This window comes from Schistocerca serialis, chromosome 8 (genome assembly GCF_023864345.2).
Source record: "Schistocerca serialis cubense isolate TAMUIC-IGC-003099 chromosome 8, iqSchSeri2.2, whole genome shotgun sequence".
NCBI lineage: Eukaryota > Metazoa > Arthropoda > Insecta > Orthoptera > Acrididae > Schistocerca > Schistocerca serialis.
In genome coordinates this window covers 36745762-36764423 of record NC_064645.1, presented here as the reverse complement: position 1 = coordinate 36764423, position 18662 = coordinate 36745762, and the positions used below count along the sequence as shown (strand labels likewise).

Below are 18662 nucleotides of genomic sequence, written 5' to 3'. Positions count from 1 at the left end.
TACAGGTAATTTCTGGTTTATCCCTAGGAAGTGCAATAGGACTATTACTATTTACAATATACATAAATGATGTAGTAGAAATCATCTGAAGCTCTCTAAGGCTTCTCACAGATAATGTGGTTGTCTATAACAAAATAGCAATGCCAGAAGGAAGTAATGATTTGCAGAATGACCTCAAGGGAATTGATGAATGGTGTAGGTTCTGGTAGTTGATCCTCAATGTAAATAACTGTAACATATTGGACATACATAGGAAAGGATATACACTACTGTATAGCTACACTATTGATGACAAATGCCTGGAAACTATGACCAAATAAAACAAACAGACCCTCCACCACACACCATTGGGTGGCTTGCAAAGTATGATGTAGATATAGATGTGTGTGTGTGTGTGTGTGTGTGTGTGTGTGTGTGTGTGTGTGTGAGAGAGAGAGAGTGAGAGAGAGAGAGAGAGAGAGAGAGAGAGAGAGAGACTGTTCTGTAGTTAATGTTAAGCAACACTTGAGCTGGTGTAAAGAGTGATGCCACTAGACAATGGTCGACTGGTAATGGATGATTAGGGCAATGAATCATGCTGTACTCTGTAGCAACCCAATGGAAGGGTTTAGGTTTGGAGAATGTCTGGAGAAATTTACTTGCCAGTACAAGTAGTGCCAACATTGAAGTACAGAGGAGGTTGTGTCACAGTATAGTGCTGTTTTTTGTATTTAGTGTGCAACGCCCCTACCACGCTTAAAAAAATGCTAAATGTGGAAGAATACAAACAAATTTTGCAGCATCATGTACTGCACACAACAGAGCAACGGTTCGGGGATGACGGACAGTTTGTATCACATGACAATGCACACTGTCCTAAAGCAACATCTGTGAGGCAATGGGTTGCGGCCAGCAACATTTCTGAAATGCACAGGCCTACACAGAGTCCTGACCATAACATAATGGAACAATAGACACCTCACTGGAAGAGTCACCAGCAGAGTTCAAGCCATCATGAAGGCAAAAGGTGTAATTAATGTCCACTAATAAGGGTCCAGATACTACATGTTATTAACTGCACATATAATAATGAAATAATAATTGAAATGGAACCAACAGGCTGTAAAAACTTGCTGAAATTACACAGGGTGAACAAGAAGTCCACCGAAAAACTTTCAGAGGTTGTTGGAGACACATTCTGAGTGTTTGGACATAAACGACCTACAGCCTCTGGCAGCTCATTACAGAGTAATAATATAATTTTGATCTATTCAGTTTGTTGCCGAAACATGACTGTTTATGTGAAACTATCTTCAAAACTGCAAAACTTGTAGCATGCAACAAGCAAAAATTACACCACACAACACAGAGTAACACAACAATCCTCACAGTAAACACTGTACTGTTACGTGACATAGTGTGGTTGCCGTCCTGTAGGAACAGCTCAGAATGGCATTGTCGTACTGCTCTCCCACTGCATTCGGTGAACCCATACACAAGGTTCGGACTGGTCAACTGCTCATCAGTAAACCTACCCCTACAGCTCTGTATCACTCTTAACGTACAACTAACACTGCTGGAAAATAAAAACCCAAGAGAGAACCGAGCAGTACTGAATGCGGGTGAAGACTAAAGTATGTACTACTCTTGTAAATAGCATGTACTGCGGGTGAAAGAAAACAAGATACACAGCACATACCATTGACATTTACACTGCGGCACAGTATTTTCAGTGCAATACACATACAAAACTAAATTGGGCAAGAAACCAAACAAAATGCAATGGTGCTGTAACATGTCAGAGACCATGGGCCTTTATACCAAAATACTTAAAAGACATCACTCAAAAACTCTGAAAATTTTTCAGTGGAGTTTTGGTTCAGAGAGAGTGTGTGTGTGTGTGTGTGTGTGTGTGTGTGTGTGTGTGTGTGTGTGTGCGCGAGCGCGCGCGTGCGTAGTGGATAAAATAACTACCCGCACACCTGCTGCATATAATGCACAGATTAAGGATAGTTCATGGATTCCAAAGAAATGTAGGTACATATACAGGCAATATTGGTATTATTATGCCTCTTAGAAGATAGATTGAAGGAACATAAACCAATATTTACAGATTCAGAGAAAGCTATTGGCAGTGTTGATTGGAATACACTATTAGAAATTCTGAAATTAGCAGGAGTAAAATAAAATGGGAGCAAAGGTTACTCACAACTTTTTCAGAAACCAGATTGCAATTATAATGATCATAGGCTTGCTAGAGACATTATAACACTCTAAGATAAAGGACTTCAAAATGCAGTTGAATGGAATGGATAGTGTCTTCAACAGAGGCTATAAAATTAAGGTCGACAAATGAATAATTTGTTCAGTAATAAAGTGGCGCTTATATTTGACTCCATCAAAAATCCATAAATCACCACTCATATAAGAACGCCATGCGAAAGAAAGTGTGAATCCAAAAATCCAGGCAACCCAGCCCAGCTACATCACTATAAAAACAAATATTGTGAAATACACATGTAAGCTCCAAAATTAATAAATCGAGTAACAAAATTAAAACAATGTGGGAGGTGGTAAAGAGTAATACTGGTGCAGATTGTCCCAGTAGCACCCAAAACATTGTTCTCAACATAGCAGATAAGCATACAATCAAGAGGCAGTGGCATAAATCTTTAATGAGCACTTTTTTAAGCGTTGCTGAGAAAACCAAGCAAGAAGGTCATTGAACTACTGAAAGAACACCTAATTACATAGAGCTGATAGGTAAAGCCCTGGGAGCCCCTGTAACAGCACAGGAAATAAGGTAAACCATAACCACTTTAAAAAGCACAAACTCAAAAGGTGTATGCAATATTTTGAGTATTCTGTTAAAAAGCTGCTGTAAATAAAGTCCTGGCTCACGTATCCAGTGCCTCCCTCAATCAAGGCATCTTCCCTCACAGGATGGAACTATTGTGAAGCACCTCTAAAAAAATAGCGATGCCTGCCACAGATTTTACAAATTATTGCAGGCTGTACACGCAGTGAAGGAAAAAAATTCCCAGATTTTTCCCAGATTTACTGGTTAAAAATATACTTTCTTTCAGGTGAAAAAAACACTTTTTCCATGGTAAGTGACAGTATCCTTTCCCTAAGAACTGTAAAGCTTATAAATCCTTTGAATGGTTATGGTTTCATACAGTGGCATCGAATTTCCCGGCACTTTAGAAAAATTCTGAACCTCAGCAAAACGAGATACATTTAATTCCATTCTAATCACGAAACCCACAGGAGATTGTTATTGTTATTGCACATGAGATTCAATGGATACAGAGGACAAACTGTCTGAAATTCTTAGGCATCCTTATAGACAACATATGCTTAACTTCGAACATTACAATTTGCGAACCTTAAAAAGGCTTATTTCAACGACATTTAACTCAGATGAATCTCCAAAACTGGTGACATCAAAATCCAAAAACCTACATATTTTGCGATTTTCATTCACTGATGTGTTGTGTAATAATCTTTTTGTACAATTTTGCCTACATCGAAAAGAGTCTTTACCATTCAGGGAAAAGGTTGCCAAGGGACTTGCGTCACAATCTTTTTAACCAAATAGGGGGTTAGCCCCTGCCTCATAATATATCTATTGAATCACAATACTCAAGCTTCACAATCCTTCTCAATATGAAACACACAACATTAGAAAGAAATGTGGCATACATTTCAACCTGAAGAATTTGTCTCTGGTGCAAAATAAACTACAAAACAAAACTTTAAGTCAGTTCCAGGTGTTACTGAGTCCCTATGAAGTGGTAATTATTTGAACATCAGCTACAAGAGTACCTGCTTGAAAAAGTTTGTACTTTCCAGATGAATCTTTTAACAGGAAGAGATACGACAATTTCTCATATCTTTCTGCGTTTCCCTGTTTAAAAGTCTGTTGCTGGTTTAATTACATTTTATAAATCACATTATTTGTATTCTTTCGGTCATGAACATTGTCTTCGTACTTTATAAATCAAACTTTAAATTGAAGTAATATTGAAATTTGTATTTTAACCTCTGTATGTGATTGTTAAACATAATAATGAATCCATTCAATAACACAAAATAATCTACGGAATAAGTATTACAAAATAAATAAATAAATAAATAAAATAATAAAAGTAGGAGATGAATTTTGCAACTTGGGCAGCAAAATAACTGACAAAAGCCAAATTAGAGGGGAGATTTCACATGCAAACTTTTATAGGAAGAAAAGTGATTCTGAAAAATATATTTATTAAAATGTAATGTAAATTTGTACAGATGAGAAGAGAATACAAGATTTGAAAATGTGAGTGCTGAATATGAGAGAGAGAGATCAAATATAAGGGGCAATCAAAAAGTTTCCACCTGAGGGCATTGGTGCAGTGATGCGCAACACAGCACAACTCCAAAGCACATATATAAGCACTAATGTGTAGCAAAGAGATTAGTATGACATTTGTGTCTCTCCAACATGTGTGTGGTAAATGCAGAGACACAAACTATGTCAAAATTATCAAAATGCATCCCAACACAACCAACGTGCTGTTTTTCTTACCACGGCTGCTGAAGGATAAACACTGGTAGATAACCACTGCAGTTTGAAAATTGTGTTTGAGGCAGCATGTCTGTCAAAAACCATTGTTGTGCATTGCTGCACCAAGTTCTGTCGCCATATCGCAAATGTCGTAATGCAGAAGACACACCAACTTAAGTGTGAGAAACTCAAGCACCCACTCTACAGTCCTAATCATTCCCCATGCAATTACCACACCTTTGAACCCTTAAAAAGGGCCTCAATGGGTCAATGATTCCTCTTAGATGAAGATGGGCGATAGGCAGTTATAGACTTCTTCACATAGTAGGGCATGGTGTTTTAGCAAATGTGTATTTTCAACATGGTGCATTGGTGGGATGATTGCCTCAATGCTCAAGGCAATTTTGCCTCATTGGCATATCGATTCTGGAATGTACGGCCTTCAAACAGAAACTATTTGACTGCCTCTTATAACTCACAAAAACATACTAAATAACACAGGGGAAAAAGGAAATTTGTGGAGCAACTTGACTAAAGGAATGGATTGATTGATAAGATACATCCTGAGTCCACAACGAACAGTGGGTTTGGTGAAGGAAGGAAGTAGGGGAGGGAGTAGAGATGGAAAGGTAAAAATTATAGAGGGAGATCAACACTCGAATATGTTACGCAAGTTTGAATGGATGTAGGTTACAGTAGCTATGCAGAGATGAAGAGATTTGCACTGAACAGGTAGCAGCTCCAAAGATAAACAATATGCCAGTTACCGGTGTTCAATAATTTTATGACAGTTTCAGAATGTCAGCAGTGTGCTCCTTTATAAGATTTTAACTATACTAATGGACTTTATAGCAATTACTTATTAAGTTTTCTTGTCTGTTCCATGACTATGCTCTAATAGAATAACCATAATTCTGATTACTGTCATTCCTTTTGTTCCTTATTGACCTTTCTGTTATGTCAAATAATGTAGTTTCCACCTTGATGATTGTCTTCATGAATAACAAAGGTCAACAAAAAATCAGAATCCCAAAATGAAAATAATTTTTCAGTGCACACAAAAGTTTTATTTTAGTGTATACGTGAAAACACTTCACTATTAAATAATAGTTATAGGTCAACTGGCTTACATTTCCTCTCTCTCTTCTCATTAAGTAATACAATATATGAGGGTAGTTTGATAAGTTTGGTATAAAAGCAACAAAAAAATATATATACTTGCTTTGTAAACAACTCACCTTACTTCTCAACAGTCTCCCTTGAGGGATACACACTTGATCCAGCAATTCTCTAGACTATTCATCCCATGGGAAAAATAGGTTCTATCAACCTCTGCAAAATACTCATTGACTGCAACTATCACTTCTTCATTTGATAAAATTTCTCCCCAGAGAGCCACAGTTTCTAGTTGGGGAACAGGAAGAAGTCACTTGGGGTTAATCTGGTAAACAGTGAGGATGAGGAAGCACTTCAAAGCCCAGTTTGTGCACTTTTGCCATTGTTATTGCTGATGAATAATGCTGATAAAAGCGCACTTCCTTTATGTGCCAACCTCAGACTTCTTTTAACCAAATGATCCAACAATGAAACAAAACAGGGTCCAGTCATGGTTCTTGCATTTTCCAAATAATTTACAAGAATTATTCCTTGGGTATCTGAAAAACAGTGGCCATCATTTTAACAGCTGCCAAAATGCTCGTTGCCTTATTCAGTTCACTTTTCACCATGCTTTGTACAGTGTTTTAACTGCCGTTTTGACTCTGGTCCGTGATGATGGATCCAGGTTTCATCAATAGCCACAAAGCCTTGTGGGTTGTGGCTAAACATCGCTGGACATTGTTTTGAAATGTTGTGACAGAGACACTTTTGTCAACTTTGAGTAACTGTGGCACCCACCTTGCACTAAGCTCCCTCACAGCAAATTCTCCGTGCAGGATATTAGGCAATTACTTAGTTGAGATGCCTACAGTCAGCAATCTCACAAATTTTTATCTGGAGGACTTGAACTACCTACATGAATTTTGTCAATGATTTCCTTTGTGGTGACCTCACCCAGACAGCTGAAATGCACTTCATTTTTGGTGTTTGTGCAACCAGCTTTAAATTCATTAATCCAAGAGTAAATAGTCTTCAATGATGGTGCAGAGGCATGTGAACTTCATCCAATTCAGGTGACTGTCAACAATGTTCTACATTTTGACATTCTTTATATGAAGCTTGGAATAATCAAGTTTACCAACCATGAAGGCACAACAAAAAGTTCCATTATTTCACAAAATTTACTATACTTATCCAACTGCCTTCGTAGTTTTCTGTTACGTATTTTGAAATGACCAACAGCCAACTGTAGCTCCAATCGTATTGATATTTCCATTACCATGATACCTTATTTCCATCAATTTGAAGTCTTGGCAAACTCAAAATGCCAGTTCTTAAAGTGAGATTGTCTAATTTCTAGCATTTTAACACACACGTTTAAGACCACAGAAATATAAAGTGGGTACTTTTTGTCACCTAAACGCTTCCAATGCTACTCATGTTTCCCTCCCAGTCACAATCATCTTTCTTCGAAGTTGGAATCTAACATTAATGGGATATGCAAACTGATGTCAACAGTTTTCTGTTTACTCCTTGTTGTTACTGTTACTCAAGTTGGAATCGAACATTAATGGGATATGCAAACTGATATCAACCATTTTCTGTTTACTCCTTGTTGTTACTGTTACTCTATGGTAGTCGTGTGTCTGTATATTTGTAGTCACTGTATTGCATTTACCGTTTTCTTCACTTAATAAAGCCTTCACTTGTATACTTAAAATGCCTAACAAAAACGTTATGGATCCAGGATCAAGAGAGAAAGCAAAATTTCATAAATGTTAATGACAGAGGTCATATGCAGAAATCTGGAGTTGGTTCTTAAGTCAGCCATGTGTGCTGCATATTTTTTCTAATTTTCGTCAATTGATCATCTGCATACTGCCAGTTATTTTATACATCCAAACTTAAAAATGAGTGGTACAGCTACATCTGGGCTTATATTAGTTAAAACGTTGACTGGAAGCAAAAACTACTCTATGTGGAAATTTGCCATGAAGCCAAACTCTGGGATGTTTTAGAAATGCCTCCTTGAGATACGATGAAACTGAACAATTCTTAGAACAAAAGAGCCAGAAAAGCACATTCTCTGATAGTAATCTTCATGGACAAGACAAATTATTCCCATACAAGGGATACAAATATTGTACCAGAAGCCTGAATGACAATGGAAACAGCATTTGAAGAGTGGACTTATTTAGAACATTAATATTAATATATATTACAATCAAATCATCATGACCTCCCCGGGCAAAATTACCTGATAATAATCAACCTATGATTATGACGCTTGAAAACAGATGTACATGTGTTATCACAGATTCTATTTAAGTAAAAGCACTACAAGCTATCAAATCTGAAGACATGTATGGAAATGAAGAATCATCATCATATCTAAATAAACAAAGCGATACAAAATGCAATATTAAATGCTACTAGTGCAATACACCAAATCATGTTGCTAAATAATGTTCTAGCAAGAGCAAAAAAAGGCGAAAGCTCATCAAAAAATAATAATGAAGGGAATGTAACTAAAAAAAAAAAAGGTCAGGATACAAGGGAGCCTTCCTTGCAGAAGATTCTAAACAGTCTCACAGTATGGAAATGTGCTATTTAGATTCTTGTGCCTCAATCAACATCACCAATGATGGAGGGGAGCTTCTTAATGCCAAACAATGTAATAGCTCAGTAGTCATCATGCGAGGTTATAGGTTAGTGGCAGAGCCTTCTGGAAGTATTAATCTGACCACCTATACTTGTAACAAAACAGAAATACAGGCCTCTGATGCCATTCACATCCCCAACTCAGCCATGAATTTGCTCTCAGTTAACAAAATTGCAATTTAGTTCATATTCTATATCACAGATGAATACACATTTCAGTTATTAAAGGTTGCTTTATGGCTTTTGCTGAAAAGGCATAAAGCAACCTTTAATGACTGAAATGTGAATTTGTCTATGATGCACAATACGAACTAAGTGCCAAAGCATTTCTTATGAGTGGCACCTCCAGTCTGAATACAAGCGAAAGAAAACAATGTTACTACCCAAAAGGTAGTGGATACATGTGGCACCACAAGCAAGGACGAAAGAAGTCCAAAACTACGCCGAAGTTTGCAAGGTTTCATTAATTGTGGTCAAGGTTCCCTGTGAGTTGTGCGTCATGGGAAAACAATCACATCTTTCATTTGAAACTAGCAAAAGGTCAGACAGCGTCTATTAGTGGAAATCTTTATTTTCTCTCATCTACTGATGATTTTTCATGATACAAGTTTGTCTGTGTTTTGAAGGACAATTCCAAGGTCACAATGACATTTAAAAACTTCAAAGTCTTGGTGGAAAAGAAGACAGACAAAAATGTCAAGAAATTGCAGACTGTCAACAGAAAGGACTATCTCAACAACGAACTAAATTTGAGGAAACCAAATTAATCACACATATGAAAGTAGCCTCAAACATAATGAAAACTGAATATGGAAACATTGAGAGAACTAAAAAGTTTAAGTACCTACGAGAAATAATTGAACACGACATTTAATAGAGAATCAAAAGTTAAAAAGATGAAGAGAACATCACCTCACTAAGGACATATAATAATAAGTCAATATCTATCAATGCTAAACTCACATACTAATCTACAGCAATTCACACAGAAGCTCTCTGTGCAGCAGATTGTTGAACTCTGAACAAAAAGGCAATGATGGAACACTGGAAATCACAGAAGGAAAAATACTAATGAAAATTTTGGGAGCAGTTAAAAATTAAACACAATGCAAAAGACATCTCAATACTTTATACACATATTGAAAAAATACACTTATGATTAGGATCAGAAGAATAGCTTTCCGTGGCCACATCCAAAGGACAGATCCCAAGAGACTGGCAAAAAGACTGTTCATTTACTTTGGTAAATTGGTGGAAAGAATTAGGAAGGGACATGGACAAATCCCAAGTTACTACACAAGATAATGAGGAATCACTGCCAACCAGAAATAAGTTACAGGGTTCCAAATGCTTCCATGAAAAACCCAAGAAAAGGATTGAAGCCACTTGGATAAAAGAAATGATAAGAGAAAAATTTAGAAATGATGAGAGGAATGAGGAAGAAAAGAGTGAGAAACTGTTGAAATAACCATAGTCCATAGCAGCTCATACATAAAGGATCTCAAAATACTTCTGACTTCTTAAGTTTATAGTACGATGCAGTTCACAGCAAAACGGTATTGCTGACAGTTGATCAAACATTGGTTGAAAATGCTTGTGCCATGGTGTTTAATGGCAACTTACCAAAAGAGCGTTGAGCTGAAGCTGTCTCTACAGCCACTACTAATCAAATCTTTCTCCACCCACCACACTTGGAGATAAAAGGCCCCATAAAGGCTGGTACAGGAGCGCCTTCTTTTCCACACTTGAGAATTTTAAGCTGCAGTGCAATGACTCACATTCTAAACCCCATCACAAGAAGTGGGATAAGAAGACAAAGAAACTGAGATTCATAGGCCACTGCCACACAAACCATTCATCGGCAAGACAACTTGACACACAACAGTCGGTAGGGATGTATTCCTGGAGGACGAGAATTTTCCACGTTCAAAGATGCAGGAGCAGAAGGTCACAAACATCACAGATTGGAAAACAATACAGTTCTTCACGACATCAATACTTCACGTACAGAGGGGTTAGACAACAATGAACATTTTTATGGTTCTCACAGTGGTCCAATGTAAACAATCTCAAGGTAAGGGACATGAGAAACAATATACTGACCCTACATTTCAACAAGGGGTTAAACTTTAAGATCAGACGGATATCAAAACTCAAGGAGTGACCTGATCATTTAACTTACCACTTGTAAGGACTTCCAAATAAAGATATTGGTATCAAAGAGTTATTAGAAGGGATAAATAAGGAAGGATGGGAAAAGTGCAACGAAGAAAGAATTCTCACCTCTAGTTCGTAATGACAAACCTCAAGAGGTAGAGTTAACCAGGGGACAAAAACCTCATAAGACTAAGAGGGTATTAAAGATAAAATCTGGAATTGGCACTACACCAAAAGCATTTAAGGCATGCCAAGTGGTAAAAGGCTGCTCTCACATTGAAGGTCCTCAAGTATGAATCCATTAGATATATCTCATCTATGGCAGCTCAAGAGAACTTTTAGATCACCACGCTGATATCATCTCAAACTTTATTTAACGAAAATCATGACATTCAATTGCTTTCCCATCTCACAACAAAACTATCGCCTTCCCACCCAACCAACAACTCTTAGTAATACTAGAGTTCTGTCTGTTACCACAAATTTACCAAAATTTAATGCTTATAGGTCTGGCATACTGCACAATCTGAAATGGATTGCCATCCTCAGTAGACCAATATATACATTTAGTGGAGATGGCGCCCTCCGTTAGACTTACTATGTTCTAGTAAAAACACAATCTAAGCCACCATCCACAAAAAATAAACTAAACATAATAAACAGAACATATGAACAACACCTATAACTTTAACATAGAAAGAAAAAACATTCTGTGTACACAAGATATGACCACTCCAAAGAATATACAGACAGCACACATTATTCACTAGACCCAAAATTTTATGATTCCTCGAAAATAAACCATGTGATGGAAGTATTTTGACAATCTGTCCATAACACCACTTTCTGTTGGGGAGAGTAAATACTGCATTAATCATAAAAAGAGGAAAATTAAAACGAAAACAAAAAATGGAGTCACAAAGAAACAAAAGGTTCATATGTACTACAAACCTCTAGGAGCTACAGCATATAAGCACAGCTAGATAAATTAAAATATATATAAAATAATAGTAAAATACAACCATTAAGAAACCGTAGCAATCATTCCAAAGCACAACTGACTAATAAATTGTTTGTCAGTATTAAGATTCATTCGAAATTCTGCAGGGTAATGAGTGGAAGGAGCACTACACAGCAATTCTATACAAACTGACTGACAAGAAATTTTAGTGTGAACTTCGTAACAGTATTAAAAGTACAACAATTCATTTCATATCACTTGTGAATTAAAATTATATGATCACACCTTTCATTTTACTTCAACATAGACCAGGAGAGGGGTGAGTAAGGCAATAATTTTCTGCACAGCTGTGACTTCTGCTGTTTTGGACATTATACTTAATTCTTTTAATCCATATATTGTTATTGAAAAAAAAAAAGGCCTCCTACTTTTGTTTGTCCCTTCAGTGATACAGATTACAATAATTTTTTCCTCACCTTATCAGGTTATCGGCATGTGTGTCCATGTGGGGAGGGAGGAGAGGGAGCAACAGACAAGAGTATACCACTGCAGTTCTATGTCGAAATTTGTATCACAAATTATTGAATGAGCCAGCTGCAATAAGGGTGAGAAACAAAACTGTTCATAGAAAACGATTGAGTCTCGAATAAATACACATCCTGCAGGTTCCATAATGTCACCACTAAAGTTAAACTTAAAAATTCTCTGTGATACAGTATAGGATACACTGACTGTACCTGCCAATTTGGCACTTAGGAAACAAAAACTGTTACAGTGCCACAAACGCATCAAATGGGCGGAAAAGGTAAGAGCAATCAGAAAACCAAAACATAAGGAAGAATATTAGAAATTTTATTATGAGTTTAGTACATATTATTGAAACATTTTGCAACAGACTCTCATTATTCAATACTCACATGTCAATGTTGCACACAACACCTAAAAAATTATTATAAGTGCAAAAGCACCATAAACGAGTGCACAGGGATAAGCAATTAAGGCTCTCTGATCCTGGTCTCCAAGTATAGTAACGAACAAACGTGATGCTGATAGACTACTGTATATAACTGCCAATGTAGCTATTAAAATACCAACAGTGTTTCCAAATAAACCAATGAATGGTATCGTTAGTACTGGAAGTAAGCAATATCCCAGTACTGAAGCTACAAATGGAAATGGTATATTTGTTTTGGCTGCCATTAGGTTCAATAAGCAGTACATCAAGATGCAACTCGACACTGCTATGCCATAAATGTATCCAAAATGAGCTTTTCCGCCAGTGACGAGAAGCGAAACTGCCATTATAATACAAAATGCTAGTGGCCCAGCCAGGTCAGGATCCTGTAGCAAAAAGGCAGCATCATCCGTAGGTCCATAACGATGAAATGGGTTCAATGCAGCCACTGTTTTTTCCATTATACGAGTAGGGTCAATACCAAGTTCTTCCAGCAAAGGCGGTTCTTCTTCATCTTCGGCGTTGTTCCAAGATTTCTGAAATCTCTGCCCAGTATAGGATTCTTGATTGTAAAAATTTTGAGATGCTGTGGGGTCGAAGTACATATCTTTCGCGGCTGCATCGTTGCGTTCACCGCTGTCATAACTCTCTGGGAATGTTTGGAACTGGAGCTGATCTTGCACTTCGAAATTTACGTCACCCACATTGTAACCGTATTGGTTTTGAAACTGTTCATCATATGAATTCATGATTGAACGTATTTACACACTTAACACAGCTTGTAATAACGTCTGTAAGCCGCAAGCCTTTCCCACAATCACAACATCCACGCCTCAATTCACTGTCTGCGAGCTCCTACGCACCGTTGTCCGTTTACATTCTGCAGGCCTCTTGTCAGACACACAGCGCTACCGCGGAGACACGAGAAACTACTATCGATTCATGACAATTCGGAGCGCTTACAATCGCTTTTTGCTAATCTAATAACAAAAATCGTAAACAGAAAGAAAGTAAATTTTGATACGTCTTTGATATTTGAAATATCAAGTAACAGTATTGTATAGTGACATGCTCACATTGAATACTTTTAGTACGTTTGGTATCACACAATTCACACTCGCCGTCATGTTATGTCATGTCTCGTCTTGTCACAATGAAATGCAGTAATGAACTGTAACATGGCTGCAACATGAGAAAAAAGCACTTTGGGTAGAATCAACGCCACCTTTATAGGTGGCGTTGGTAGAATCGGATTGATTAGAAGGTCGAATTTATTTGTATGTTGTAAGGCATTTTTAGTGTTATATACGGAAATGCACTGAAAGATGCAGATACAGCAAGTTCTTTGTTTAAATAACTACTTGTGGCATGCCTATTTATTGTTAAGCGGCTCTCTGATTGTGTGAGAAATAGTCTAACAAGCATCAGTGACCAATATTTATGTGGTTTCACTCGCTAACCCAAACACTAACAAGGCACCTTTTCTATTAAAAGCCAAATACACCGTGTAAAGAAACCTATCTTGAAGGAAAATGTATTGAGGGAGATACGACTAACTCTCGAAAATTTGTACTGGATTAGCCCTCAAACCAAATTTTCACGGGATGTGATTGCAGCTGGCAACACTGTGTTCCTTCTAGTAATTCTGGGGGGTAGTTTGACGTAACAACTGAAAAAAACTGAAGCTTCCACTTTCCAAAAAATAAAATGCGATTCCTCTTATTCAAGCTCCACATATAATGCGTGAAATTCCCCTTCTGTGCCACGTAATGATTTTTTCGCACCCACGCACTTTCTCTGTGTTGGTTTGCACTTCGATCTCCCTTCTCTAATATACACGCTATCCCTGCACTTGAATCCAATAAATGTCAATTTTGTACAAATGTTGACTCCAGCATCCACGTATATAAGCTACTGCATTGTGTATGTGCGCTTCGCGCATATAAACGGTAGACTTTCATTTTGCGAAGATCGCAATTCACGCGAAAAGAATAGTTGAGGACACCAATGCAAAATGAGATGAACTGCCTTGACTTCACTTGACGTGACATGACATCACGTAACGGGCAATATGAGTGTGTGAATCGGCCTTAGCCGTTTACATATAGGACCTATCTTGACTATCCATCGTAGTGGATTGGTAGCAACGCAACCGTTTATTATAGCAGTAACAGAAGAAATGGCCTCAGGCTGCAAGGATGATATTCTAAAGTTGTTTTTAATTTCGATTTTTCACGTTTCATCTCCAGATGTACGAAATCTGTGCACACAGTTAATTTTTTTCCTAAAGTAGCATACGTCAATACATACAGAACATAATAGTCTCCATAATTCTCATAGGGCATATTTTATAGATATCTTCTCTACCGGTCGTAAGGTTAACTGTTCTTGCGCCTATATTTTAATTACGGAATTTGGCCAATTATAGACCACTTACAACCTAAGACAACGGTACATCCCATAGTTGCTTCATGCTTTGGCTCAACGCCTGTCTCTGATCATTAACATCACCCTCCTAGGTTGTGAATTTCGTTGTTAGACAGGAAACTTTGCAACATTGATCAGTAGCCTTTAACTTTCCCTGTTCTGTTTGGCGTCTTCTGCGATGTTAAGTTTTCTTAGGTATATACTTTCTTCTCTCTTCCAAACATCCTGTTGTGTGTGTGTTTTTTTTTAACCGGTAATTTGGAAATGAAATTATAAATTTTCTTTGTTAGCCCATTGTCATTCATTCTGTAAATACAACCATAATTTTTTTTAATCTCCTCATTCTTATTGTGCCTGTGATAGTTTCTATGTTTCTGTATACATGTTCATTTCTCCTCTTTGTCCTGTTATCTTCGTTCTTTTGTGGACCTAAAATTTTTCTGGGTATTTTCCTTTCTTTCTTTTCCAGTTCTTCTTGCTCACCTCTTTTATTTGGTGTTAGGCATTCGGATCTATACAGTGCTTCCAGTTTAATTACTGTTGCATAGTGTTTAATTTTTGCCTGGAATGATACTGATTTATTATAACAGTTTTGGATGAGTTGTTACACTAATTCCATTTTCTTCAATTTTTTTTTTTATCAATGTATTCCATTTTCTCATATGATATTAATAATTCAGTTTTAGCTACTGCAATTTTGTGAAATGTTTCTATAATTATCTTTGCATCTGTTTTGACCCTAGAAATTACTGTGATATCATCAGCAAAAGCTTGACATTTCACCTCAAATCTTCCTCTTCCTTGTCCTACATGGATTCCTATGTTTCTTTCTTGTAGTTCTTTGTCTCACTCTCTCATGACCTTGTCTAAGACAAGATTGAAGATAATCGAACACCTACGTTTATTCTGAAGGATTCCAAAACTTCTCCTAGACATTTAACTTTTGAAGTCATGTCTGTTCAACTAATTGTTTGGGGTTTTTGAAGATATCTGCTTTTCCCAGTGTTAGGAATACTGTCTGATTATCTACAGAATCATATGATTTTTTGAAATCCATGAGAGCAACAACTGTGTTAAGTTTCCATGTTGTTCTGATCCTGAGGACAGTTTTCAATTTAAAAATTTGCTCCGGGCATGATCTGTTTTTTTCTGAACCCTGCTTGGTACTCGCCAATTGTGTATTCTGCTTCATCTTCTATTTTATGCAGTACAGCTTTGGTTATAATTTTGAAGATGGCTGAAAACAGAGATATGTCTCAGTAATTGTTGGTATCTGTCCTGTAACTGTTTTTATGTTGTGGATGAATTATGGCTTGTTTCCAGCAATCTTTAACAACCTCCTAAATGGTTTCAGCTGCCCGCTGCCCTCCCAGTTTCCACATCTCAGCTAATGTCCCATCTCCATCTGGCGCTCCATTGTTTTTCAGCTAGCAAATGTATTGTTCGATTTGATACAGTGTTGGTGGTTGTTAGATTAGATTAGATTAGATTAGATTAATACTAGTTCCATGGATCATGAATACGATATTTCGTAATGATGTGGAACGAGTCGAATTTTCCAATACATGACATAATTAGGTTAATTTAACAACATACTTAAGTTAATATAACTACTTTTTTTTGTTTTTTTTTATTTTTATTTTTTTTTTATTTTTTTAATATTTTTTTTCTTAATTTATATCTAAAAATTCCTCTATGGAGTAGAAGGAGTTGTCATTCAGAAATTCTTTTAATTTCTTCTTAAATACTTGTTGGTTATCTGTCAGACTTTTGATACTATTTGGTAAGTGACCAAAGACTTTAGTGCCAGTATAATTCACCCCTTTCTGTGCCAAAGTTAGATTTAATCTTGAATAGTGAAGATCGTCCTTTCTCCTAGTATTGTAGTTATGCACACTGCTATTACTTTTGAATTGGGTTTGGTTGTTAATAACAAATTTCATAAGAGAGTATATATACTGAGAAGCTACTGTGAATATCCCTAGATCCTTAAATAAATGTCTGCAGGATGATCTTGGGTGGACTCCAGCTATTATTCTGATTACACGCTTCTGTGCAATAAATACTTTATTCCTCAGTGATGAATTACCCCAAAATATGATGCCATATGAAAGCAATGAGTGAAAATATGTGTAGTAAGCTAATTTACTAAGATGTTTATCACCAAAATTTGCAATGACCCTTATTGCATAAGTAGCTGAACTCAAACGTTTCAGCAGATCATCAATGTGTTTTCCTTTTGAAGCTGCCTGGAAATTAGTCATGTGTTGGTTCCTCACAGTTTAGAAGATTTTTCAATTTGAAGTACTTTGGTGGTTAACTCACAGTTGTCTTTGTCATTGCTAATCACTTTGCCTGTTGAATTGAAGTGTAGGCTCATTGGCTTGTAATGTGTTATTTCTCCTTTGAAAACTTTGTGTGTGTGTGTGTGTGTGTGTGTGTGTGTGTGTGTGTGTAGTGAGGGGGGGAAGAAAAAAAGTCTGCAAGGTGATCTCAGGTGGGCTCCAGCTATCATTCTGACTACAAGCTTTTGTGCAATGAATACTTTTTCTCTCAATAATGAATTAGACCAAAATATGATGCCATATGAAAGCAGTAACTGAAAATAGGCACAGCAGGCTAATTTACTGATACGTTTATCACCGAATAAGTAGCTGAACCTAATAGTTTCAGAAGATCATTAATGTGTTTCTTCCAGTTCAGTTTCTCATAAATGCACACACCCAGAAATTTTGAATATTCTGCCTTAGCAACAGACTTCCATTCAAAGTCTATATTTATCAATGGTGTTACATCATTTACTGTACAGAGCAGTATATACTGTATTTTCTCAAAATCTAGTGAGAGTCCATTTGCAGAGAACCACTTAATAATTTACTGAAAGACATTATTTACAATTTCTCAGCTAATTCTTTTTGTGGGGTGTGATCACTATACTTGTATCATTAGCAAAAAGCTTTGCATCTTCATGAACACAAGAGGAGCAAGTCATTATTATACATTAACAACAATAAGGGACCCAAGACTGAATCCTATGAGGTACCATTCTGGATACCTCCCTAACTAGAGGATTTCGCTGACTTTTGCAGACTATCTGTACTGTTAAATTCAACCTTCTACTTTCTTCCATTTAAATATGAATTAAACCATTTGTGCACTAAAATATGCCAATGGGTGATGCTTGGTTATTCAGAGCATTTAATATTTGATCAATTGGTTGAACATAGTTTGTCTTGGGACAGAGTTAAGGGAATTTGTACTGACAGAGTAGCAGCCATGTTAGGTAATGCTCTGGCTCACTAAGTATTGCCAAAGAAACACTCCAACTAATCTTTATGAGCCACAGACAAGCCCTAGAGTCTAAAACTTTATGAAAGCTAACACTGCACTTAAAGAGGCTATCAGTGTAGTTAATAAAATTAAGTCAAGTGCTGTGGCCCTTTATTTCCAAGTCTCAGAGGTAGAACTACTGTACTTCTTTTGAGTCAAGGGGGAGTTGAGCATCATCAATTCACTGATGATAGCTTTACAATTTTCCTAGCATATCTTGCAGACTTTTTTGAAACAATGAATAACCTGAAAGTGGAGCCCGCAATAACAGATGTGAGTGACATCGTAAGTGCTTTCTTAGAAAAGACACAACTATGGAAGTATTGTCTGAATGCTCCCATTACTACATCTACAACATTACTCCACAATCCACTATACAGCGCATGGCAGGGGTACCCTGTACCACAACTAGTCATTTCCTTTCCTGTTACACTGGCAAACAGAATGAGGGAAAAATGATTGTCTGTATGCCTCCATATGAGCCCTAATTTCTCGTATCTTATCTTCATGGTCCTTACTTACAATATAAGTTGGAGGCAACAAGA

The 18662-nt window shown here is 36.9% G+C and overlaps 2 protein-coding genes across 2 annotated transcripts in view; both read right to left on the bottom strand.

Moving 5' to 3' along the window:
- LOC126416505 (CCR4-NOT transcription complex subunit 6-like) overlaps positions 1-18662 on the bottom strand; it is a 140272-nt gene that overhangs the window by 38994 nt on the left and 82616 nt on the right. The window lies entirely within an intron of this gene.
- On the bottom strand, positions 12237-13275 carry LOC126416504 (protein YIPF5). Its single transcript, XM_050084245.1, has one exon. The coding sequence runs from the start codon at positions 13107-13109 to the stop codon at positions 12345-12347; it is 765 nt and encodes a 254-aa protein (XP_049940202.1). The 5' UTR covers positions 13110-13275; the 3' UTR covers positions 12237-12344.